The sequence below is a fragment of the Phaethon aethereus genome, assembly GCF_964289735.1.
Source record: "Phaethon aethereus genome assembly, chromosome: 8".
NCBI classification, from domain to species: domain Eukaryota; kingdom Metazoa; phylum Chordata; class Aves; order Phaethontiformes; family Phaethontidae; genus Phaethon; species Phaethon aethereus.
In genome coordinates this window covers 35697400-35723911 of record NC_138584.1, presented here as the reverse complement: position 1 = coordinate 35723911, position 26512 = coordinate 35697400, and the positions used below count along the sequence as shown (strand labels likewise).

Below are 26512 nucleotides of genomic sequence, written 5' to 3'. Positions count from 1 at the left end.
CCCCACTCCTCTGCCTGCATGAACTTAATATGCAGACCAATAAGTAGAAGGCAGTAATTTAACTAAATACTCACAGTTTACTCACTGGCTCAGTTTTCGGGCTGGAGAGTGCTGTTCTTTGATTGCTTGTCTGTAAAAGAAGGTATGGGTCTCCACAATATGTTGGGGCTTTTTCGTCCTCTCCATAGAGCATATTTTGGTTGCATTAAATGAGGTCGAGCAACTGAGGCAGAATTTTGCACAGAGATCAGGGGCAGTTGCATATGGGCTTTTTTTCATTTCGTGCTGTTATTTTTCTACTCATAAGCTATGTATAATACAGGTAAGTTGTGCTGAATCTTTCTTTCATCACATCGTTTGCAATATTTTATACCAGCTTTAGGGACATGCTGAGGCAGATGTCCTGTAGGAGCTTATACCTTAAGTGATCTCATGGATTCAATGTTGTAAGGTGTTATTTGTTTTAAGAATATTTCAGCCTGGTCCTCAATAAGTTTTTATTGCTGCCTACAGTGCAAAAGGCATGCACATTTATTTGCTGGTCTTGCTGAGAAAGCAGGGCCTTACACCTCTAACGTGATTTTGTGAGTAAGACTTCTACTAAGTGCAGATGCAGACATCTTATTCAGATGTTAAAATACCATATGACACTCGATTTACAAGGGGTCATATTAGACACCTTATTTTTAAGAAGTGTTTCTTTCTGTCTCCAGGCACTGTACAGACGTTATTTGCTGTGTGATCTTCATAGTTGTCATTCTGGGTTACATTGCATTAGGAATTGTGGGTAAGTAAATGCGGGTATAATAGTGCTTTTTCATGCACAGGGGAAGCAAATTTGTGAATGTTAGAATTTTTAACTGATGTGTCCCTTTTGCTTAAATCTAAGTAAAGCTTTCCAATCAATAAGCAATGCCTTGCCTAGAAGCAAATAATGAATTAACATTTAGGGTCTGTTGTAATTAGGGAGAAGTTCAAAACCATGTGTTTACTGGTGAAAAACTCAAAATTAAGTATGTTCAAGTAAAAATGACATGGTTTGATAATTTTGCTGTCATAAAGTAACTGTGGTAGAAAAATTTGCTTTCATTTGTCATTAAGCTGACACCAAAAGTTAGAGATAAACCCTTTGGTTTTAAGTGGCTTTTTGTTCTGTAAAACATTACTGAAAGAACCTATGTGAGCCGTAAAAGGTGAAGTGAGAGAAATTACTTCATTTATTGTGGGATCCAGAGTTGTTTGCACATCGGGATATTCATTAAGAATAGCCATTTTATTCTGTTTGTGTGAGAGAGTTGTATGTGTGCCTGTGTGTGAAAGGACAAGCGGTGCTGTAAAAATGTACTTACTCTGTCTCTGCATGCCTGTCTTTCAATTTGCTTGTAAAAGCTTGTTTTGACCCCGCCTTACCTAAAAAAAAAAAAGCCATTAGTTTTTGTCGTAATTCTGTAATACCATTTTCTGTTCTGTAGAGAGAAAACGTTGTGCAATTTCCGTCCTTGGGGATATTCAAAAGCTGTCTGGATGTGGTCCTGGGTAACCTGTTCTAGGTGACCCTGTCTGAGCAGGGGTTTTGAACAAGATGAGCTCCTGAGGTCCCTTCCAACCCCAACCATTCTGTGAAAAGCTGCTATCTGTAGCATGAAATGGTGACTGTTAGCAAGACTGCTTTAACCTAGGTGATTCCAGTAACTGCTGAGGGAATTCTCTATCCTCCCACTAAATTGTATGGTAGCATAACGTCCTCCCAGCCACAACGCTGAGCTGTGTCCTCTCACCTTGCCTGTAGTAGCCAAGCACTGAACACATTCTGAAGTCTGTTCTCTCTCTCAAGCACTGGGGAATCTCTGTGTGTATTTTTTCTTTCCCTTATTCCCCTGCACTTACTGCCCTGTCATGAACCTTTATGTCTTCAGGAGGATGGAGAGTGAGGAAGCAAATGGTATATACCAGCAAGTGAGAGAGTCATGGAGGACCTTTGCAAGGAAGTGCGAAGCCCGCACTAGGAAGCGAACAGCAGGGTAGCAGATGGCTGATGATGCTTGCAGGTGGAAGAAATTATTTCTTTTAAGAACTCTTTTTTTTTTCCTTGTCTAATAAATTTGAGTCTCTGTTTCCCAAAAATGAATGATAAGTTGAGATTTATGAATGTAAGAAAAATGGACAGAGCAAAAAGTGAATTCAGAAGCTATTCAAGCTGTACTTGATTTTATGCCATACTTTTAGAGATTACAGCAGTGTTAGGAGTCTCTTTGGGATTGGATCTGGGAAGAGAGTCCCTAACTGTACTGCATGGCATGATTGTACAGTCAGCTTCAGACTGACTTGAAATAAAGTCCTTTGACAACTTTTTCACAAGGTCAGTGTCTGTGATTGTGATCCTTAAGTTAACATCACTGGCATCTGTGTGGAGACAAGTCCAGGATCTCCTTGTTTTGTAGCCACTGCTGGATTCTGTGTATGCAGAATGTACATGTACTCTCTCATCACAGTTCTGGCTACAGTTTGGATCCGATGGGCCTTTTCCTTTGCTATGGAATGAAGCACCTTCTTGCCCTCATGGCCTAATTGAATTGTTCCCACTCTGCTTAAATCCAAATCGACTTGTGAAAGTTTTTGGAGCAGAAATGGTCACGTGACTCCCAGTTATAGGAGGTTGGAGAGGGACTTCCCAGAATATACATGCAATGTATATCTCTGCTTACTAAACCTGCTCTGCAATAGACTGAAGAAAAGGGGGTAAATTATTAGTCCTGAAAAGCAACAGTAGCTGCTCTTCTATGCACGGTTGTTGCAGACCTGCCATGCCTCCCGCTTGGTGCGAGGAGCATGCCGTGTCTGAAGGACATCCCTCTAATGTCTGTGCTGTTGTCCTCCTCTTCCTACCTGATTGATTCTTCATTGATGTTCTGCTCTCTCCTTCTGTCACTGCTCAAACGCAAAGGCAGAACTGAAAAAGCTGGACTTAGATCACAGGAACGTTTGTTGTTTTCTTGAGCATACAAATTCTCTGGTGACTGGCGACCTGCCCCTGTGCAGACAGGCAGTATTCTGAAGTGCTGCTGCCTGGACAAAGGGAAAGAAGAGCATTGGCAGTTTCTAGCTTGTACAGCATTCTTGTGCTTCCAGATCTTGGCTCTCTTTCCAGCACTATATAAACCTCCTTAATTTTTTGGCTAGAACTTTATGTCAGCTTTCTATGTGCAGTTTCCAAAGAACCCCATATGCTAGAAGTTGCAGAAGTAGATAGCAGCAGAAAAGGACTGGCCAGTTCCTTGCTTCTTCATGTCTGTAATCTCAGACAATGTAGTTCCTGTGATGTGAAACAGTGAATTGGTCACATTCCCTGCTCTGCATATGCAGTGGTTTCCCAGTGGACAGGAAGTGTCTGAACAGCCTTCTCTTGCAAACCTTATGAAATGTTGGTTAGAACTAGAACCTATTCCTGGAACCAAATACCAGATTTGTAGCTGGTGACTTTTTCTACCTTTCTTACAGATCAGATTGGAATTTTCAATCTAGAATTTAGTTCATCCCCAAATCCAGATGGACGTGGTCCCTGCTTTTCATCTTCCCTTGTATTGTGCTTCAGCTATTCTTTTTACTCTAATTTATTTCCGAATAAAAGATGAGGTGAGCTTTGGTTCAGTTCCAGGGGCCAGCACTGCACAAAATACATGAGACTCAAAGAAGTTCAAGAAGTTCACATTAAGAGAAAATAGATTATAAATCAATCCTTAGTCATGAATTATGCCTTATTATAGAAAAAGAAAAGGCAGATTTCTGCAATTTCTTTAATATGTGTGAATATTGCTCTGGATCCCTGTTTAACTTGGCTTGAGAAGTGAGCAATAAAGGCAGGTTCATCACTCAGCTACTGTGGCTGAAAATCTGAGTCAAATTTTGCCCTTAGCACACATAGCTTACATAGGCTTCAGTTGTACGTGTGTTTGTGTAACAGTGGAGTAGAATTTTTTTATGTTTCGGGAGGCTGAAATGTAGTCTGAGTACAAGGTAATCAGTTCTCCTTGGAAGATGAAACCAAACGGTTTTTGATACTGGCCTTTCTTAGTTCTGCTTCAGTGATGGCTGCTATTGAGTGACTGTACTGAATAGAAATAGTTATTCTATGATTTACTTTCTTATCATTCTTTTAACTTCACAGATGAACTAATAGTGCTATTTTAACATTCTTGTAGTTTTCCTTTGTGTCAAAGTGACTTAACTCTCCGTGTTTATTTCAGAGGCACTGGGCTTGTCTGGGCGATGCTTTACAAATGTTTAGCCTCTTAATTTAAGATTATTTTAAGTTAGAAAAGTGTACATGAAAGGCGGCAAATAAGTTATCTTGGAAAAGAGCCTCACATTCCAAAGGACACGTTAATTCAAGTAATAACTCCTACTGTATTGCTCCAGTGCTTATACATTACCAGTGTTACCAACATGGATTTACAAACTCTGTATCATGTGTTCTATTACCAGTTTCAATACATTAGTAAATTGCTTGTGTTAAGAAGCCATAAGAACAATGTGGCAGGTCAGTTTCTCCATACATTGAAACATGGAAAATATACCTTTAAGGGGAGCAAATTAATGATATGGAAGACTGCCCTTTCAAAAATACACAGTAGACGGAGACAGATAGTATAAGCAGATCCGCAGTTCATTTTTAAGTATTACAGGATGCCATTGTTATAATCGCATTTTCTCCTTGACAGGGAGCTTTCCAGCCTTTGCAACCACTGACATGGCCCATATGGCACAGAAAAAAAGGAGTGCCTCTGATAGACATTTAGAGGCAGACGTTAGCTTTTTTTGATACTGTCCATGTGTGTGGGCTCCACATCAATGACAGGACCGACATAACTGCAGGCCTCCCAAAAATGCTATACCCAAAAATGCTACCAAAAGAGTCACGTTGCTGCTCTGAGGGCTGAGTCAACTGTGTAATATGGTTCAGCTGTTCTTTCATTTTCTTTTTTAGCCCAGATGTTTGTGCCAGCACTCAGACTGCACCCTTATGGGCATCGGAGAATGCTCGAATAAAAATTTTATGTGACTGGATTCCTTTTCATTTAGTGCTTGATAGTGAGTCATCAATAGTACAGCACAACATTCAAAACATGGTGCTGCTCTGTCAGGCCAGTTCGTACAATAACTTTCTTCACTCGGTGAGAGCTGTTGAATAAGGTACTTACTCTTCACTGACTAGGCCAGAAAAATTGTGTACTTATCACATGGGTTCTTTCACTGTCATTGCTCTAAGTTTGCAGTGAAGGTGAAAGAGGATTAAGTTTATTAATCTTGATGGTTAGCCCTAGGACAGGCAATGAAAGAAGCTGTGTATTTTCTCTTCTGTTGATATTTGCCTCTTCTTTCTGCTGCAGAGTGCTAAATATATACGTTGTAAATCAGACCCAATTATTTTTGGTTTTACTTTGGAATTTAGCTGAGAGGCATCTTCCTCCATCCACCCAGCAGCTGATCCCAGTGATGGAATTTCACAGTGTGCTAAATCTGTCTTTTAAAAACAGATTCTTTATAATACTACTAAAAATTTTTAATATTAAATACATGACTGAAGCCTTAGGCACACAGGACAACTTCTGCCAAGCAGGAGTAGTTTTAGACAATTCGATAATGGCAAAGCAGGTACAGTCTGACCAGAAATTCTATTCAGAAGTGAGCAGTGTGCCCCATTGTTTATACGCTGTGAGTTTCTACTAATAATTGAGAAACACACTGCAAAAGACGAGTGATTAAATATGAGACCAAGGATTGATACACACCCAGTGAAACCAAGGGAGCCCTTTGAAATATTTCAGCAGACTTTGTATTAGAACTAAGAAGAATTTGAGGAGAATACATTGCTCTGCCCATTTGATGAGTTTTATTCTTGTTGGCTGTTAGTCCACCCAAACAGGCTGAAGGAAGTAAGCCTGGGACACAGGGGCCCTTCGTATGGAAAGACCCTTAGTATGACTGAGATAGCGAAAAAACCTCCAACGAACATTATGTTGGAGTGTTTTATTTCCTTTCTCCCAAGTTTGTCTGAGGAGTGAAAAATAATTCCAGGTTTAATATGCTACTTAGGAAAGGGATATTGTTGGCAGTAGCGACTACTCCTGACTTATCTATGTGAAGCAGATAGAAGTCTTGCTACAAAATTCTCATCAGTACTTTGAATCTGTCATGGTGGGGCTTATCTCTACTGCTTCCTGTTTTCCTGGTGTTAAAGAAAAAATACAGTCAAATGTGAAACATGAGTCCCTTTAATAATGTGCCAGACTAATTAAAAAAAACTAATTTTGGGTGTGGGAAAACACTGATGTGTTAGAGTCCTCTACCATCACACAAGTAAGGCCTGAAAGGTCTTATAGGTCTATATAGCTTGATCCATTTGGGTCCAGGCTTTTACGTGTTTTACCAGGCTTTTCTGAGGCCGCACCTCGAATCCTGTGTTCAGGTTTGGGCCCCTCACTACAAGAAGGACTCTGAGGTGCTGCAGCGTGTCCAGAGGAGGGCTCTGGAGCACAAGTCTGATGAGGAGCGGCTGAGGGAACTGGGGTTGGTCAGTCTGGAGAAGAGGAGGCTGAGGGGAGCCCTCATCGCTCTCTACAACTACCTGAAAGGGGGTTGTGGTGAGGTGGGTGTTGGTCTCTTCTCCCAAGTAACCAGCGATAGGATGAGAGGAAATGGCCTCAAGTTGCACTAGGGGAGGTTTAGACTGGATATCAGGAAAAATTTCTGTACGGAGAGAGTGGTCAAGCATTGGCACAGGCTGCCCAAGGAGGTGGTGGAGTCACCATCACTGGAGGTGTTCAAAAAACGTGTGGACATGGCGCTTCGGGACGTGGTTTAATGGCCATGGGGATGTTGGGTTGATGGTTGGACTTGATGATCTTAAAGGTCTTTTCCAACCTTAATGATTCTGTGATTCTGTGTATGAAAAGCAAAGTCATATGAAAGTAGAAAGAAAAACTCCCTCTTGTCAAAGTCATGATGGAAGAAAGTGTACATGGCATAACCTAAAGACTCATTGTGAACATCAGGGAGCTTTCTAATGTCATGTACACATATGAGTTATCAACTGACTATCAGAATTCCCGAGAGAGTTGGTGCCTCCTAAAGGATCCTATTAAGTAATGCTACTGAAATAAGTGGGGGCTCACAAATGAAAAAGTAAATGGGGTTTAGCACAGGTGAAGCACTTTAGTTTTCTCTGAGCATCAGAGCACCACAGTTAATCTGAAATGCAGTTAACCTGGGTGTTCGGGAAGTGTTTGATACCAAGCAACAGGTTAATTTACAAACTCCAAAACACAGGAAAACTAACATTGGTTAAAAAGAACTAGCAGGTTCATTTTTGTAATGTAAAACCATTCCAGGTGAAAGGCAGCATTATTGATTCTCTGTATATATTTGCAAGTCATTGAAGATACGTTGTGCATCTGTCCCGAACACTTCAATAAATTTGCAGTCTGCTGCTCTGAGGTCTTACATAGGTTTTGTCTCAGCTGCACATGTCATTATTGTTAAGCGCTGTTATTCTTACCAAAGTGACATTGAGGAAGATGACAGTTTCACAAATGACTGAATATAATGTCACAAAGTTGAGAGAAAATGGAGTAATTACAGAGAAGCAAGTTCAAGGTGGTTTGCATAAATCAAAGCCTAAAGTGTATCCTAAGTGGGATCCTGACATTCAGTATATAGTGCAAGGGGGGGAAAGGTGGGACTAAAATCTTTGTAATACCTGTAATCTTTTCCACATAACACAAGCACAAGGAAATTTTTGGGAGAAGATCAATGGTCTTTTCTAACAGTTCTCTAGCAACCTGATTTTAGGATGTCAGCTCAGGGTAGTGATATGGAATTATATTCCGGCATTATATCTTACTTTCAGATGATACTTAAAAATAAATGGAATTGCCATTATTTAGGGTCAAATCAGCAGTTAGCAGTCAGAACAGTAGCCATGAAGGAGGCTTAGTCAGGTCTGCACACTACAGCTTAGAAATAACGATACTAGTAGTGAAACTGGTGTGGGCTTGATCCTCAAAGCGAAATAATGGTGCAGGTGAAAATAGCTTGGAGAAAAAATCCTGCCTCGAAGTGGAGAAAAGACGTTTAAAACCTTAATATAAACCTCTCTTCCCACTCAGTACTGTGGTTCATGCTAGCATATAACACATAAGTTGCCAGGTGCAGACCTAATAACTGAAAAATGGGACAACTGCCAAGTGAGAGGTCAGGAAATGTTTTAATTTACAAAGTGAGAGTTTGTTTCCATTAGTGCAGATGGAGTCCATTAGATTCAGTCACACCCTGTGTATTTCTGTCACACAATGAGGTAATCCCTTTAATTTCAATGCCATTGTGGTTGGTTGTCTGTGAGCGCTCAAATTTGTCTACATAGTTAGCTCCTCTTCTTTCCCCTTTTATTAGCCATTTTTTTTTTAAGTCCGTTACATCATATTTGGATACAGCCCAGATATATGTGCCCTGAAGGTAAAAAGTGAACCGGTTTGTTTATTTATTCATCTGTCTCTTAGTGCAGTTAGCTTGTTTTATATTTCAGGTTTTCATTAGGACATCTACAAATCAATACTCTTTAGTGGTGATCAACAAAGATTAAAATGGTACATGAGAGGTGACACACTTTCATGCTAGTCCGCTTCAACTATTAACTGTGTACACTTGACTCAAATGTTAAAAGATATGTGTGTATTTGCAGCTTGGGTGCACGGTGACCCCAGGAAAGTGATTTATCCAACTGACAGCTATGGGCAGTTCTGTGGCCAGAAAGATACCCTCAATGAGTGAGTACTAAATCCATTCGCATACCTTTATTACTCATGCACTACGAATAAGATGTGAGGTTTCAAATCTCCCCGTCTGCTCGGGGTTCTTGTGGGAAGTTGAAGAGACAGCGATGTTCTTACTATATTTATTCCAAATAAAGTTCAGAAATGGAGAGATTAGTTTGAGATTAGTTGCTCAGTGCAAATGTAGACCCAAATTATTACTCTAGTGCAGTTTGCATCATTCAGAGAATATTTTTGGTAAAGTATCAGTATAACTTAAAGATTGCATCACTAATTGTGTAGAAAGTGACTAGCTGGCACAGCTTCTAACTGTCAAAGTTTGGGTAGTTAATAGCCCGATGAGTGATTTGTCTGTCCGCCTCGGGATAAGAGTAGTCCTAAAGCATTGTAGCCTGGTTTTCAGTTTTTCTCAACATGCACCAAATAAAAGACAAGACCACAAAGAAAAGCTCTTGTTTTTTTCTGGTGCTTATCCAGTGCTGGTAGAGAGGGTACTGGGAGGTCTGGGAGACAGGCAGCTGTAACCATACCTTCCTTGGGGATATCGGCCAAACGGCTCTATTTACTTGTCTCGGTTTCACAGTATTTTTAAATTTTGAATTGTGAGAGTTAAGTTAATTAGTTGATACCAACAGAGTACTTCTACATGAAAACAGCTGAAAATCTAACTGTTTTATGAAACAGAATTTAGAAAATAGTTTGCTTTTTCCCTCACCTTCATCCTTTTAAAAAGTAAGTATTAGGCACCCGTTATGCCCTTGTCACTGTCAAGAAGCTGGATGCTATGCAGGAAGAAAAACAGAAGCTAGTGTTTGAGAACAGCTCGTTGCTGCTTCTTTCTTTCCCCATTCAGTTTTCTGGGAAAAAGCTAAGAAAGCCACTCTCCAAAGGGCAGTTCAGAAGGCAAGGAGCAGGAGATAGGGAGTGGAACAGAGTAGAGTTCCTTTTATATCCTTATATATACATAACTTTATATCCTCTCAAGTTTTTTTTACAGAGGAAACAGACTAGATAGTGTAAGAAGACCTGTTCCACCCTCCCATTAAAGTTCTTTAAGCAGTTGTTGGAGAGTACAACTTCCTGAACAGAAAAAAATAGGAGAAAAAGTTGTGGTGTTGTGTGTGTTCCCCTCACTGCACCCCTTCTTTGTTCCCCTCCTCCTCGCCCCCAATTTGCCCTTGTCTTCTCTCTGGTCTGTAGGAAGCCATGGGCAAATGGCTTTGGGAGTCTCAGACACACAGCATCCATGCACTGTGTGGTGTGTAGCCAGATGCTTCTCTCTCATTCTTGTCATCCACTCCCATTCCCTCTTTCCCTTTGTTACTCAAGTCTTCCCTTTCGTTATTTCTTACAATGCGCTTTCCAGTTTGTATTCGCAAATGTCCCTCCACACACACATGCATATATATATATGATTGCTGGAGAATAATACAGCTAATGAGACTGCATTTTGATACTTACTTGCTACACTGAGGAGTTTCTTACAAAGATGAAAGCCAAAAGTCACACAATACAACCTACTGGAAAAGCAAGAGTGTTTATGGCAGTAGGCCAGGAGGTCCCTCTGGACAAGTCTCTCTAGTCCCTAAAATTGGAGCTGTGGGATGTGCTTGTCAGGCCTTCATTGATACCGTTGTCAGACTTTTCAGATGCCCTACAAGTAAGCAGTGTGAAAGGCTAGCCCAAGACTATTGTTTTCCAAAATCCCCACGGGCTTAGTCTGAGACTTTTTCCTTGGAAAGTGGTCACAGTCCCTGTGTTTTGAATCTTGTGCTTGGAACAAGCATTCCCAGCAATCTCAATGAAGAGTAGAAAAAGAAGCTAAAACCCAAGCCAACACTTACTGCTCATGCAAAAACCCATTTGAACTCCAATGAATTCCATGCAGTCAAATCAATTCTACCTTGTGTTGTCATGTGAGTCTCGTAGGCCTCTTTGTGTCTCCCTGTAATCCATCCGTTAATCTCCATGTAATCTCTAAACTTGTTTTGCCTTCTAACAGAGCACAGTGTAATCACAGAATACAACACAATTTCATTATAAAGAATGCAGGCCTAGTCCTTGGTCGCTGTTTTCTTGTGTTATGTATATGTTTAAACTTTCTTTTCTGTTGTCAGTATCAGCAAGCGGGCTAACACATAGGGGGAAAAAAAAGGTTTCATTAATGGCTTTGAGCAGCTCACAGATTATAAATACTGTCAAGAAACTATTGAAGAACGATGACCTTTCAGTCAAAAAATTTATTCTATTGATTTGACGAAATAACAACTAATGAGAGTGAATTGTTTTTGCCAGGGTGCATGTTTTGTTAAACAGTGCATAGTTAGAACATACCTCAGTGAAAACAATTTAACCTTGTAAGATGGCAGGCATTTGAGCTAATCCCAGTTTTAAAGGGAGTTTGAATGTGCAGCGATGCTATGTAGTGGCTTTGAAGGCACAGCCATATCCAGCAATTGGTCGGAGCCACGTGCTGGTGGAAGGTCAGAGGGTATGTCCTGGACTAGGGGGTGCAATGGAGAGATGCGGGAGCAGTACTTGTGCCGAGTCTGCGAGTGGAAGAGGGGCACGTTAGCCCGAGTATGCGTCGTCGTGAACACTGCCCTCCTGCCCCCAAGGCAGAGCTCCCTCTCCGCTGCATTGCCAGAGCGGGGGTCAGTGGTGGTCCAGCACCCCTCACTGTCTTCTCTTGCACGTCACAGTGCACAGGGGGGCACATGCACCCTTATTTCTTGTAGGGACGCCCAATAGTCCTGGCATGGCTAGCTGACTTTGAAGTCTCGTCTAAGAAGGGCAGGATTACTACCATACCATCTTCACTGGAGCTGATAATTTTCTGACATTGCAGAGATTAACAGTTTATTTTGCTGTCTTCAGAACCCAGGTATTTAAATCCAGAGATCTTGGTGGTAATCAGTTTTCAACAAACCCAAACGGAGGTGACCGCTACCTCAAGGTCGCAGGTTCCAGAAGTGTGTGGATTCTGGGGTGCAAACCCCTCATACTGTCCCTTACCTATGTCAGAGGGGGTGTATCAGCATTATTAGCAGATGCTATTACTGTTCTGTCTCCTGGCCAGCTGCTTTCAGTTTCCAACCGTAAAAAGCTTTTGATTGCTTTTGGTGCCACCTTCTGATCGACAAAAAATAGGCAGCTTTTACAGTGCAGCATTTGCTGATGTCCGTTTTGCGTGCAGTATATACATGATCTGTTCAGTGTAAGCAAAGGGACCACAGTGGTTTTGCTTGTTTTTGGAACAAGCATTCCCAGCAAACTCAGTGAGGGGTAGAAAAAGAGTATTTTACAGGCCTCATTTCTTAGAGGCAGGACTACAGATACCTGTAATGGTGCCTAGGGTTGTTTCAACTTAAAATCTTGCTGTGGAAAAAACATCTCAAAATTATCATTCTTTAGAACAAATACTCTGCTTTCAGAGATGTCTTGGCACAGATCATTCAGGGCCTGCTTGGCATTTCTTTTTTTATCTTGTGTTTGCAATATGACCATTCACAGTAATAGAATTAAAATATTGATGTATGCTATACATTTTTGAACGGTAGGATGTGTAAGCAACCATATTTGTAACATTAATTATCTTATATCCACTTCCATAGGAACAAGACCATTTTGTTTTACTTTAACATTCTGAAATGTGCCAGCCCCGTAGTGTTAATAAACCTACAGTGCCCTACAACACAGGTGAGTGAAATACAGAAATAAAATATTTTCCCTGCCTCTTAGTCACGGTGCTTAAGAACTAGACGTACATTTGTTTGGATTTAAAAATTGCTGTTCATATCCTTCAAAATACAATATGCTTGTTTTATAGAGGATGTGTAGCACACAGTCTCTGTAGCCTGTGATGGTCAGAAAAAATAGATAGAAATGCACAGGATTGTGTATTTTGGACAAGAGTTGACAAAAAAATGTCTTATTTAGTTGAATACAGCAATTTGTTACTTATGAATTCATCACAGGCAGTTATCCAGTAGCAATCAGTGCATGCAGAAAATAATTTTGATTGACATTGGTTTTCTAAACTAGACATGTTCAAGAAAATGTGCATATCCCCAGTGACAGGTGTATCTGGGTGTGGTTAGAGCCTATGGCACTTTCAAAAGTGAAGATCTTGAAAGCTTGTTCTTGCCTTATACCACAATTTGGACTCCCTTAGCTGTGCTGCAACTTTTGCAGTAATTGTACTGTGTAATTAAAGTGCAGGTGACAGAGTATGGTCTCAGCCGTCTTGACAACATTCAGTGAAGTCCAGTATTAATTTGGATGAGGGTTGTTATATGGTAACCAATTTACTGATTACAAATGTTAATTGTCTATTTATTTGACTGTCATTTTAAAATGTTTCCCATTCCAGCTTGCCCTTACTCCTGGTCCCTATCCTTGATACATGTTTCTGGCCTATCAGTTAGTGTGACCTGTATGGACTGTTTGACACAGCTGAAGAGATGGAAATCTCCAGCAAGGAAGAGCAAGAACCCTGTTAATACTGACCAGTTGTTCTCAGAGTGGAAACTTTCTCTATCAGCAGCAGATTTGCTTCAGGACCCCCCATCAGTCCACATGCAGACACCGACACTGTTACCCTGCAGTCCTTAGACTCTGTTACTGGAACAATTCAGCCTGTTCAGAAATACTGAGGTCATTGTGTGGGATTTGACTGGTGCTGTGGTCAAGTTGGCAGTGGTCATGAATCAAGTAAGGTGAAATACTTGTTGAAGGAGAGTTTGGGGGAGCAGAGTAGTTATTTTGTTTATGTTCAAACACACAACATGTCCAAAACTGAGAATGTTTTTGAATGCTGTTTGCTGCTGCAGATGGTTAATTTTCTGGTCTTTTGTGAAAATGCTGAAGAAACATTTGTTTGATAATTCCTCTTTTGAACTGCAGACAGGTTCTTTCATTCTTGTCCCATTCATATTAAATAGCAGGAGAAAAAAAACCCCAAGAACTGGCATGGGAGGAATTTCAGTTCTTGAGTAAGACTGTCTATTTGCAGACTGTTACAGATCACTAGATCCGTAGACAGCACATTTCATGCCTGTTTCATAGGTGGGAACCTGAGGTTATAGTAAAGTTAGTCTCCTGTTGTCCCAGCAAGGACAAAACCCTTCTTTCTTTGTTCCTTGGCCTGTGGGTAGTCCATAGGACCGTAGAGCTCATCTAGAAAGACTCTCTTGCAGCATCTACCCTGTTCTAAGGATTACTACAAGATCTTTTCCCAAAATTCGTTTAGGTGAGTTGTATATGGTGGAATGCCCTTGAGGTGAAATACATTTTCATGCATGATGTCTCTCTGGTACTTGGATAGCAGAGCTTTGCAAAGGGTATTTGGATAGCACAGCTTTGGAAACAGAGAACAGTCTTCTAGAAAAGGCTGAAACTTGCTAAAATTATAGACTTCAAACTACCGCACAGTATTTAGGAACACTGAGGGGTCAGAACAGCTGTACGCTTGCATGATTCCAGTGACCAGTAGAGCCTTCAGAGTCTGTGTCTTGGGGTGGCTGCTTCTCCGTTACGTAAACCTAAATCATAACTTCTGAGTGGACACATTCATCAAACACCAGTCCTCACTTGATTTCTCAGATAAATCCGGTTTATAATGGCTGTACCCTGAGTGGGGTGAGTTTCGTTCCTGGCATGTGCACCCCTCTTGCTTTGTAACTAGGGGAGATTCCTTATTAATCAGTAGTAAAAAGTCACCTTTGAGTGATTTACACCTAACTTGACTTGAACGATATCAGTATTTGACTGAAGAGACTGTGTGGAAGGGTGGAATGATTTTAGCTGCATTAAACTTCTTTTTAACGAAGTTCTTCTTATAAATGTAATAAAAAGAAAGTACGTGTACTCTGAAGGTAGCCACTGCACTGCCTTGCTCATATACAATGCTGCTGATGGAAGTGCCAGGACCTGGCAGGTTTTTTCCTGATGTTCAGAGAAAAAGTATATTTCTTTCAACAGATTGAAAGCTCTGCATATCTACCAGAATGTGCAGACCCTAAGAAGATACGGAGAGTGGCTTGATATGGCAGATATGAGGAGAGACTTTGAAAGTGTATTCTATCAAAAGATTTTACAAGTATTCATCTGGGGAATCAAAAGGAAAACATACATCCTTTTCTAAATGCTGCAGTGAACATTACTGAAGGCAATTCCATAAAACGGTGCACTTTTATAGCTGGCCTTTTTCTTGCTTTTTAATTGCATTGAGTTTCCTTACCCTTCTCTACCCGCAGTGTATCTTTACTCATTTTTTTCCTCTTCTTGCAGCTTTGTGTCTCAAAGTGCCCAGACAGGTTTGCAACCTACATTGACGTTCAGGCTTCCTACAGATATAAACCAGATCAGTGGAATTACTTCAGGCAGTTCTGCAAACCTGGCTTTAACAATCCTCGCAAGGTGTGTGGAATGATGATGGAATACATTTTTTATTCAAGCAATGTGTAATATGCATGATATTACTGAGCTACATCAAAGCTTTGAATTATTCTGATTTCACCATATAAGGATTTGTCCCATCTATATGGTTTGACAGTGATTTAATCAGGGGTGAAGGTCTTGTATGCACACCAAATCCCCCACTCTTTAATTGATTGCTGTTTGCTTGAAAGAATATCTGCAGCTACCCATGTAGTTGTAGTACTGTGGCAAGGAGTATCCTTTAGTACTTAGGTACTCCACAGCAGCAGAAGAGAGTATCTCAAACCAGTTCTTAAGGCTCCTGAGTCATCAATAGCTAGTTAGTAATTTAGCTAGGAAAATTAATCGATCCTTCACATATCTGATTTTGCACTCAAATATACTGTGTTATTTCTCCCATCTTTAAAACACCTTTTAATTCATCTATATTAATTGTGTTAAATTCTTACACTTCTTTAAGAGAAAAGGCGAAGGGGAGGCTAGGAACAATTTCCCAGTCACTTCTGGCTTAGATGCCGATCCAAAATGAACAGGTCTTTTATTTTTTGTCACGAGAAAAGGGAAGAATAGCCTTTTCCCAAATCACAATGACAGTTTGGATTCTCACTTACATCATGAATGTATCTTGCAGCTCCACCAGTCAAGTTTGGGGAGGAGGCTACAAAGCCCCGTTTGGGGCATTTTCTCAGACCGGGTGAGAAACGAAAAACACGTAGTTATTCTGCTATGTATTCAGCATTCCTATTTTTCCCCTTTTTAGTCTGTTGCTCAAGTCCTACGTGATGAAGATTGTCCTTCGATGATCATTCCAAGCAGGCCTTGTGAGTGGTTCTACTTCTTACACACGTCTTAGCAGATTATAAGCATTCACAGTAAAGCACGACTCCAGTCTGAAAAGTGTTTTGTGGCAAGGTCACTAGGAGCTGTCTGTTGTTACCTGACAGTGATGTCCATTCAATTTTAAACAGTTTGAAAGTATAAAGATTTATTATTTTTTTTTTTTCTCCCTGTCATCTGTGAACATTCAATGTGTGATGAGGTCAAGCTGAGCTCCTTCTTGCTCTTGAATCATCACCAAAGCTTTACAGCTCAAATTGTGCCTTCCAAAACATGTGAGCAAGCAACCCCATTGGGATTAAAAAATGCCATGAATGAAGGAAGGATCATTTGGTCAGCTGTTGGAATTCAGATGATACTTGAGCCCAGTTACAAGCAGCTCGCTTTTCAGTTGCAGTGCTGGCTATGCAGGGCATACAGAGGAATTAAGGGGCCAAACAATGTTGTTGTCACTATGGTCAGCAGGTATTTCTGAGTAGATAACCACAGGTCTCAGAGCTCATCTCAACTGCAGGAGTGTAATACCAAAAGTATCTGTCACTGACCCAGAAGCTCATGCAAATAAAAAAATTGCTGTTTATTTTTCCGTGCTTGAAAATAGACATCATGTAAACCAGGGACAGATTATCAAAAAGAGAAAATATGGATTACTTTTTTAAAAAAATATTAAGAGTTTGTATGAAAACTGATTTACTGGCCCAAAAGACAGAAAATAACTTGCAAAGAAGCTATTATCTTCTTTTAGAGTACAACAAGGGGCAAACATTACAGCGGGAGGAAAATTACTTAATTATTTCATCAGAATAATTGGTGGGGTAGATATTCTAGACTGAATATTGAACCCTGGCATCAGTATTTGTTGGAACCTGATAAGGAAAGTCCAGAATTGTTCTATAAAGTTAAAGTGCAGCTGTGTAGCAAGACTGACCCGCTCATCCCTTTGGAATGAAAACCAGGACTTTTTGCAGCAAAGAGCAGGGCAACATAAATGAGTATATAAACATCTCTCCTTTTCTCTCTCTTACAATCGCCTCCTCTCTCTGTCTAACAAACAGTTTCTGTCTTTTTTCCATTGCTTCCTCTCCAGGAATATCTAGTGATAGTGGCTGGTACTGCAGCTGATCTGGCATATGAGGAACTGACACTTGCTGTTATGTATTGTTTTGGGTGCTAGTGCCATTCGTGACCACTTATGTTGAGTCTGTCCCCTGGGGGCTGGTTTGATTATTACCATGAAATGACATATTTGAGAAGCTGCAGTTTTTGTAAGCTGCCCAGATTCTGACAGAGAGTAAGTTCTGCATTTATTACAAATTCTTAAACTGCTACAGATACTACTGTTGTTATTTGGTAGCACCTAGAATCTATGAAAGCTATGATCCCACCATGCCTGAGCTTGGACAAAAAGCCCCAGAGGATAAAAATCATAATCTTGAATATAATCACTCTTCCAAGATTTTTCGAAGTCAACATATCGTTAGATAATCAGTTGAAAAACAATTAACTGTGAATCTGAAATTATTTAAATATGTTACAAAAGACAAGTGATAAAAGTGGAGCTTGACATGAAATGTAATACGCAGCTTTGTTTTGATATTTTGAATAGTTCTTAAGAGATGCTTCCCAGACTTCTCCACAAAGAATGGTGTGCTAACCGTGGCAAATCAGACTACGTTCAAAGATGGAAGAGGGAAAACAAGAAATGTGACTGATCTCAGGGAAGCTGCAAAGTAGGTTTTACCCTTCTTAAGTACTCGTTTGTTGGATTCGAAGGTTGTGGAACAATTTAGGAATTGAAAAAATAATCAGAATCTGTTGTAGCAAATGGCTGAGGGTACCCAGGTAAGACTTGTTAGTAAATGGTGTCTCTGTGCCTGGGCACTTGCAAAGTTCCAGTAAGGAAAACCAGCACTGTGGTATGCAGAAATGAGCAAGAAGCCAAAAGTTCTAGTCTGATTGTCTCAGAGTGACTGTCAGTTTTTAAATCATTCTTGTTGCTTTTCCTAGCAAAAATTAGTATTAAAGAAAGCTAAAGGAGGTTCAAAATTTAATTCTTGTGCTGCAGGACTCAGGCCAGCCAGTAATGGCCTCGGCTATTCCCTCCTATGATGGCCTTTCCACTAACATGGACTGTCCTAGAACTTTGGGCATCTCACCTCATCAGAGTGCTCCTTCTTTTAGCACATGTCTAAAGGTCAAAAAGCAATGTACTAGGCTCTGATGTATGACAACATCTCCCTTGCAGATGGACAGCAAGTGTCTCCAATCCTGGGCATCAACCAGGATGAGAGAAAACTGCTGCAATAGCCTCACTTTTCCAGCTGCTGTCAGTCTTCAGCCTGTCTGGAGCACAGGGATACCTTTTCTTACCTCTCTTGGTGCATTGCAGACCTTAAATAGCATACACGTGTGACGTAATAAGCAATTATCTCTGGCAAGAGTGAGTACTCATAAAGCTTTTTCAATAAAGCTTTTTCAGGAGCTCTATGGACATTTTAACACAATTTTTTTATTGGCGTAACAATGATTGATGTTGGCTTGATTACAGAACTGGAGCTAGAGGATAGTAATATACTCTTATCTCTAGCAAAGATATTTCAAATTCTTTCACTGAGCCTATTTGTTGTTTAAATAAATTCTGCTTTTCTATTTAAAGCAACCTTTTCTTTGGTTTGTCTTTTCTCAGCGGCATCAATAACGTCCTGGATGCAAGATCAGTTGGAATGAAAATTTTTGAAGACTATGCCATTTCTTGGTATTGGATTTTAATGTAAGATTTTCATGGGTATTTTAATTTTTCTGAACTCACTTTGGAGCATGCAAGGAATTAAAAAATAGATCATCTATGTAATTGTTACCAATCTTACTTTTAAACTCCAAGAGCAACTGTGATTTCCTTTCATCACATGATAATAACGGTGTTATGGTTCTGTACATGAGGTGAGGATAGCACAGCACACATACACAGAGAGTCAGTTGATCCAAGAGTAGCTTTTTAATATCCTGCGAGGGAGAAGAACAGGAGTTGCTGTTTTCTGTTGCAGGACCCATCTGCGTGGTAATTCCAAAACTGAAAAATCTTAATTAAGAGACTTCCAAACCAATTGCAGTTGCTAAGTGTCATTAATATGTATATAAAACACATGATTTCTAAAGTCATGCTAGCAATATATAGTTAAATCCATTATAATCCATAAATCCAATATAAATCCATAAATCCAATGCAACTGGCAAAGCAACATCAAGAGCAAAAACTATTCAACAGTATTAACTTTGTCTTGCAATTAATACTCACTAATCACCAATTAGTAGAAATGCAGCACTGAAACAAAAGAAGTAGCTATTTTGCTGAAGCAAATATGTAAGCATATGTGCATCCTTAGCCCATAAGTACTATTTTTGATGGACCAAGGTGTTGATCAGTTTAAACAGGAGCAGAAGTCTTTGCCAGGTAAGAGCCTATAACATGCATATATTAAGCGTACATTATTCAAGCCTGAATGCAAATCCACAACAATAAATACGTAAACTTTAGATAATAAACTTAATATGGAGAATTAGTCAGTTCAGAAACATAAGTTGTCAGCTTTTAAAGGTGTTCGGTCACTGATGGGAGGACAACCTTCTCATAGTCTGATACTGTGGTCGCAATAGTCGGTGGCAAGAAACTCACTGGTATTCAGCAAGCTCTGTTCTCTCTTAGATCTCGTATTGAAATCAGGCTTATGGTGCAGAGTCTTTCAAAGGAGTTCTCACTGCTCAGATAGGTGGGAGAGAATTGACCATTTTTTGAACAGAAATTCTAAGTACTGAAGTTAGTTTCCACATTTCAAATATGATATTTTTAGAAGGAATTGTTGCTACTTTTAAAGTAGTTGGATAGAATTTTCTTCACACTTTTCACAAATGGTAGCATATGTCAAATGATTTCTGGACAAACATATTTAAATGCCAGAGTTTGGGTGATGACAACAAAGACCTGATAGTGAAAGGAGGCTGGATTAAAAACTAAATACAGAATTGCTCTAGTGTTTTTAGCATACCCAAAAAGAGCTGCTGCTTTCAAGCTTCAGTTTAAGGGAACCAGTCTATTGAGGACAGTTGTTACCACATACTCAGTTTTGGTGTTACTATGACTTGTGTATGTCTAAAGATAACTTTAGATAAAGATAACTTACAGCTTTCAAGAATAGAGTCATAAGCTCCAAAACTACAACTTTTCTTGAGGAATACATTACCATTTTCAAATAAGACATTCAGAAAGGGAATAGTTCATGCTAGGAAGCCTTTAAAGGGCTAGGACTTAAGACCAGCTTACAAAGGTTTAACTAAATAAGCTGATGTTCTTTTTCTTGTCCCTCTACCCATCTGTCTCCAAAAACATCTGGTTTTGATTGTTTATGATCAGGCTAACCCATTTTTTTATATTTGGTAACTGGCTAAATAAGCTGGGAATGTTCAGAAGAGAAGTTAGGGAACACAGGCAAGACGAGGTTTTAAATTTTTTTGAGTCTCTACTAATACAAAATTCTGATGTAACACCTACTAAAAATTATGAGAAATAAAATGTTCTGTCGATCATCTGAGCTGGATGTTTGTTGGATGGGATTACTATTCACACTGCTTTATTCACATTGCTTTAGAAGGCCTCCCTGAGTAAAGAGGCCTTTTGCAGTAACTTTTTCCTTTCTGACTTGCTTTCTGGCAGTGAAATGACAATAAATATTTCCTTACCACAGATTTGAAAAAGAAAAAACACTCTGCAGGTGTCTTTCTTGGGGGCCTCATTGATATCCCTTATCAATTTCTTTTTATGCATCACAATGCCCTGATCATTTCCTCTTCTGATGCATAGAAAGAGTCACTGGTTTTCCTCCTAAATTTAATTCTTTTTTCCTAGGAAAGCTCTTAGAATGTTACTTTACTAACATTGTTTCTTTGCAAGTAGGGATTTTTAATGGAGGACATAAAACAGCAGCCTTCCCACACATAGGTATTCCTCTGTAGACTAGAGCATGGCCTGAAAGAGGCGATGAGTTGTTCATTGGTAAATGATCCAAAAGGCATTGTACTAGTCCCATCCAGCCAACCCGAGAACCTAGTGTATGCAAACATTTCTGGCTCTGCCATGTGAGATCATCATATATAAACTATTTGTTTCTAATAGCAGATAATAGCCATGAGGATGTATTTCATAAGGAAGATTTTGAAATACATTTTTACAAATCATTCTCTTATGTGAGCTAGAGTGACCTTCATTTGGAGTAACAGTCATGCAAGAAAGATTCTCACACTTGTTTTCCCTGCGTTTCTGTTTCTTGTCTTTCTAGTGGGCTGTTCATTGCAATGGTTGTGAGTCTGCTCTTCCTTGTGTTATTGAGGTTCACGGCTGGGGTTCTCTTCTGGATTTTCATCTTTGGTGTGATTGGAATTATAGGTTATGGTAGGTGTAATCATCTAGCCTCTGAGGCTATTTTTCCTTATTGCTTAAGTTTGGGCAAGGAAAATCATTAATTACATCAATTAAATGGAACGATTGGGAGAATTAATGCCTAGTTTTAGACGCTTAGTTAAGTGAGAAGGGCTTAAATGGCAGCAAAATTTAGTAAGAATCCAGCTGTGCTGATACTTAGCACCAGATGTAGTAACCTGAATTATCTACCCACAATATGCTTAGTCTGTATTCACTTGTACTAATATTTCTCTTCTGTATATGTGATGTTATAATTGACTAGTCTCACAGTAATGAATTTTGGTTTTTGCTTACCTGCCATGCTGAGGACAAAACACTTGGCTTGTAAAAGATTTTTTTAAAAAACTTGTGTTTGCACTCTTCAGAAACACTCATTTTGTATTCATTGTTTTCTAAAAGGCATCTGGCATTGTTACTGGGAATATGATCACCTTAAAGGAATACCTGGATCTGACCTCACTGTTTACGATATTGGATTCCAGACAGACTTCAGAGTGTACCTGCAACTGAGGCAAACATGGTTAGCATTTAGTAAGTGCCCTTGAAGCTTGGTATCTGTTGATGGATATTCAGGAGAATCAACCACTGTCTTGTTACAGCTTCTGCTTTGTTAAATCTCCTCCTCTACGTATCTTACTTAGAGAAGTAAGGAGAATTCTCTTTCTTTGTAGTGTGCAAAAATCTACTTTTTTGCAAGAGGACTAGCATATTTGTAAGGGGAGATATAGGAGATACTGCACTAGTGATAAGAGTGAAAAAAGCTTGTGTTCTTAGCGTTCCACTTCCTGTGTGTTTAGTCTTCATAGAAGGCTATAACTAAGTTATTCCTGATTAAGTTGCATAAGGAGGGGCATTTTTCTCTCCCAATCTGTTTATTCTCCCTTTATGAGGGCCCCAGAAATGAGATTAATAACTCTACACATCTTTGTAGAACTGGTTACATTCAGGTCACTGAATTTTCCTGGAGGCTGATCTAAGACTGTGGAATGAACCACTGCAAATTTCACCACCTTTGTTTTCAGAAGTGCTTCATTGCCCTCTCTTGCAAGGGCAGTGTATTTAAAACAAAATCCTGCTGGAACAACACACCCTGCAGCATACACATCCCTCCCCAGAGAATGAGGGGTGGAAGAGAGAACAAATAACCTGTCAAATATTACTTGCACTGGTGTTACTACTCTATTAGAAGGTGCACAGACACTAACTGATGATGAACGGGACGTAACCTAAAACACTGCCTGGTTCCTAGCAGCCAATGTGTTGTTTATCCAGAGGTCAGTGTCACTTTCAGATGAGTAAATTGAGGTATTCGGGAATTAAATTACTTTTCCAATGTCACCCAGCAAAGCAGTTAAATATCCTTGAAGAAAACATAGGTCCTCTTAGTCCTAGTCTAGAACTCATGATGTACTGACGTTGCTTTCCTTTTTCACAATATGTAGGACAAGCTACATTAGCTTAACAGAGTTGAACTGGAATGAAACTAACTTTAAAGAAACCTGATTATGTAGTCCTTCATGGGGAACCATATAAAAAATACGTGCTGAAATGCATGTAACAAACACTTTGTTCTGAACTAAGTCTGTGGCTCTGACCACCACAGCGGTCACTTGCCACCTGCAGTTCTGGTGGCATGGGGTACTGATAATACTTGGGATCACCATTCAACATCATCTGTGACTATCTGGGTCTGGATTCTTAGCCTATGTCTAAGCTGTGGGACCTGAAGCAAATTGCCATGTTCCTTTGCAAATCTCCAGACAAGCCAGGGCTTAGGGATACTATCCTTTCTGTCTTCCTCTCCCTCTCCAAAAGTTCTTGGTTTCAGCTGGAGGAGACACCACCTGCGTGCGGTGCGACCAGGTGAGCGACCTGCTCAGCCTCGGGCAGAGCTGAAGGAGGAAGTGGAGAGGCTGAGGAGCATCAGGGAGTGTGAGAGGGAGATAGATTCGTGGAGCCGCACCCTGCCGGCCCTGAAGCAGGGGCAGCTGGTGGAAGCTCCACAAGCAGCAGGGGATCCCCTGTCCTCTTGCTGCTGGGCAGAAGGAGGGGACCTGAGAGGTGAGGGGAAATGGAAGCAGGGCCCTGCTCAGAGAGACCGGCGAATCCCCTCCCGGCCTCCCTCACCGTCCCAGCTGCCCTTACACAACAGGTATGGGGCTCTGGAACGTGAGGGACAGGAACATGAGGACCCTGATGAAGGTCTGTCCAAGGGGGTACCTAGGGTGAGTCAGCCAGCCCCACGCATCAAGACATTCTCTGTTAAAAAAAGGAGGGTAATTGTCATAGGGGACTCCCTTCTGAGGGGTACAGAGGGCCCAATATGTCGACCAGACCCAACTCACAGGGAAGTCTGCTGCCTCCCTGGGGCCTGGGTGAGAGATGTCACCAGGAAACTCCCTGGTCTGGTTCGGCCCACTGATTACTACCCACTGTTGGTCATGCAGGTTGGCAACGATGAGGTTGCAATAAGAAGCCCAAAGGCAGTCAAAAAGGACTTGAGAGCACTGGGGCAACTGGTCGATGGAGTGGGAGCACAGGTAGTGTTTTCGTCAATCCCTTCAGTGACAGGGAAGAACGCTGAAAGGAACAGGAAAGCACACCTGATCAACACATGGCTCAGGGGCTGGTGCTGTCGTCAGAATTTGGGTTTTTGACCACAGGGCGGTTTACACGGCACCGGGCCTCCTCACAGCTGATGGAGTGCAACTGACTCCAAGGGGCAAAAGGATTCTTGCTTACGAGCTGGCAGGCCTCACTGAGAGGGCTTTAAACTAGATTCAAAGGGGAAGGGGATAAAACCAGGCTCACCAGAGATGAGCCTAGGGGTGGCATGCTGGAGTTGGTGAAAGCGATAGCCCAGCTCAAGTGCATCTGCACCAATGCACACAGCATGGGCACCAAACAGGAGGAGCTCCAAGCTGTAGTGCAGCAGGACAGCTATGATGTAGGTGCCATCACAGAAACATGGTGGGATGCTTCTCATGACTGGAGTGCTGCAATGGATGGCTGTAAGCTCTTCCGAAGGGATAGGCAGGGAAGGAGAGGTGGTGGGGTGGCTCTCTACGTTAGGGAGTGTTTTGATTGTATAGAAGTCAATGATTGTGAAGACCAAGTAGAGTGCTTATGGGTAAGGATGAGGGGAAGGCCAATGAGGCAGATATCCTGCTGGGAGTCTGTTACAGACCACCCAACCAGGATGAAGAGACAGATGAGACATTCTATAAACGACTGGCAGAAGTCTCGCATTCGCTGGCCCTTGTTCTTGTGCGGGACTTCAATCTACCGGACATCTGCTGGGAGTATAACACGGCAGAGAGGAAACAATCTGGGAGGTTCCTGGAGTGTGTGGAGGATAACTTCCTGACACAGCTGGTGAGTGAGCCCACCAGGGGAGGTGCCTTGCTGGACCTGCTGTTTACAAACAGAGAAGGACTGGTGAGAGATGTGGTGGTTGGAGGCCATCTCGGGCTTAGCGACCATGACATGACAGAATTCTCAGTTGTGAGCGAAGTAAGAAGAGAGGTCAGCAAAACTGCTACCATGGACTTCCGGAGGACAGACTTTGGCCTGTTCAGGTCACTGGTTGAGAGAGTCCCTTGGGAGTCAGTCCTGAAGGACAAAGGGGTCCAGGAAGGCTGGACAGTCTTCCAGAAGGAAATCTTGAAGGTGCAGGAGCAGGCGATCCCCATGTGCCATAAGAAGAGCTGGCGGGGAAGGTGACTGGCCTGGCTGAACAGGGAGATTTTGCTGGGACTCGGGGAAAGAGGAGAGTTTATCACCTCTGGAAGAAGGGGCAGGCAACTCAGGAAGAGTACAAGGATCTCGTTAGGTCAAGCAGGGACAAAATTAGAAAGGCAAAAGCCCAGCTAGAGCTCAGTCTGGCCACAGTTGTAAAGGATAATAAAAAATGCTTCTACAAATATATTAACAACAAAAAGAGAGGCAAGGAGAATCTCCATACCTTACTGGATATGGCGGGGAACATTGTCTCCAAGGACGAGGACGAGGTCGAGGTACTTAATGCCTTCTTTGCCTCAGTCTTTAATAGCCAGTCCAGATATCCGCAGGGTATTCAGCCCCCTGAGCTGGAAGATGGGGATGGAGAGCACAATAACCCTCCCATAATCCAGGAGGAAGCAGTTAAGGACCTGTTAAACCACCTGGACACCCACAAATCTATGGGGCCTGATGGGATCCACCCGAGAGTACTGAGAGAGCTGGCGAAGGAGCTTGCAAGGCCCTCTCCATCATTTATCAGCAGTCCTGGTTAACAGGGGAGGTCCCAGAAGACTGGAGGCTTGCCAATGTGACTCCCGTCTACAAGAAAGGCCGGAAGGAGGATCCTGGGAACTGCAGGCCTGTCAGCCTGACCTCTGTACCGGGGAAGATTATGGGGCGGTTGGTCTTGAGAGTGCTCACAGGGCATCTGCAGGACAACAAGGGATCAGGCCTAGCCAGCATGGGTTCATGAAAGGCAGGTCCTGCTTGACCAACCTGATCTCCTTCTATGACCAGGTGACCCGCCTAATGGATGAGGGAAAGGCTGTGGATGTTGTCTCCCTGGACTTTAGTAAAGCCTTTGACAGCATCTCCCACAGCATTCTCCTGGAGAAACTGGCGGCCCATGGCTTGGACAGGTTTACTCTTCGCTGGGTGAGGAACTGGCTGGATGGCCAAGCGCAGAGAGTTGTAATGAACGGCGTTAAATCCGGCTGGTGGCCGGTCACAAGTGGTGTTCCCCAGGGCTCAGTTCTGGGGCTGGTCTTGTTCAGTATCTTTATTGATGATCTGGATGAGGGGATCGAGTGCTTCCTCAGTAAGTTTGCAGGTGACAGCAAGTTGGGTGGGAATGTTGATCTGCTGGAGGGTAGGAGGGCTCTGCAGAGGGATCTGGACAGGCTGGATCGATGGGCAGAGGTCAACTGCATGA

The 26512-nt window shown here is 41.5% G+C and overlaps 1 protein-coding gene across 1 annotated transcript in view; it reads left to right on the top strand.

Moving 5' to 3' along the window:
- Positions 1-26512, top strand: part of SLC44A5 (solute carrier family 44 member 5) — a gene marked incomplete at both ends in the record, with an annotated part of 98676 nt that overhangs the window by 55810 nt on the left and 16354 nt on the right. The window contains 9 exons of the mRNA XM_082003187.1: positions 714-787; positions 8738-8822; positions 12443-12527; positions 15120-15248; positions 16030-16090; positions 17713-17836; positions 18793-18876; positions 21437-21549; positions 21979-22110. Of these exons, the coding sequence (XP_081859313.1) occupies positions 714-787; positions 8738-8822; positions 12443-12527; positions 15120-15248; positions 16030-16090; positions 17713-17836; positions 18793-18876; positions 21437-21549; positions 21979-22110 (887 nt within the window). The remainder of the gene's footprint in view (positions 1-713; positions 788-8737; positions 8823-12442; positions 12528-15119; positions 15249-16029; positions 16091-17712; positions 17837-18792; positions 18877-21436; positions 21550-21978; positions 22111-26512) is intronic.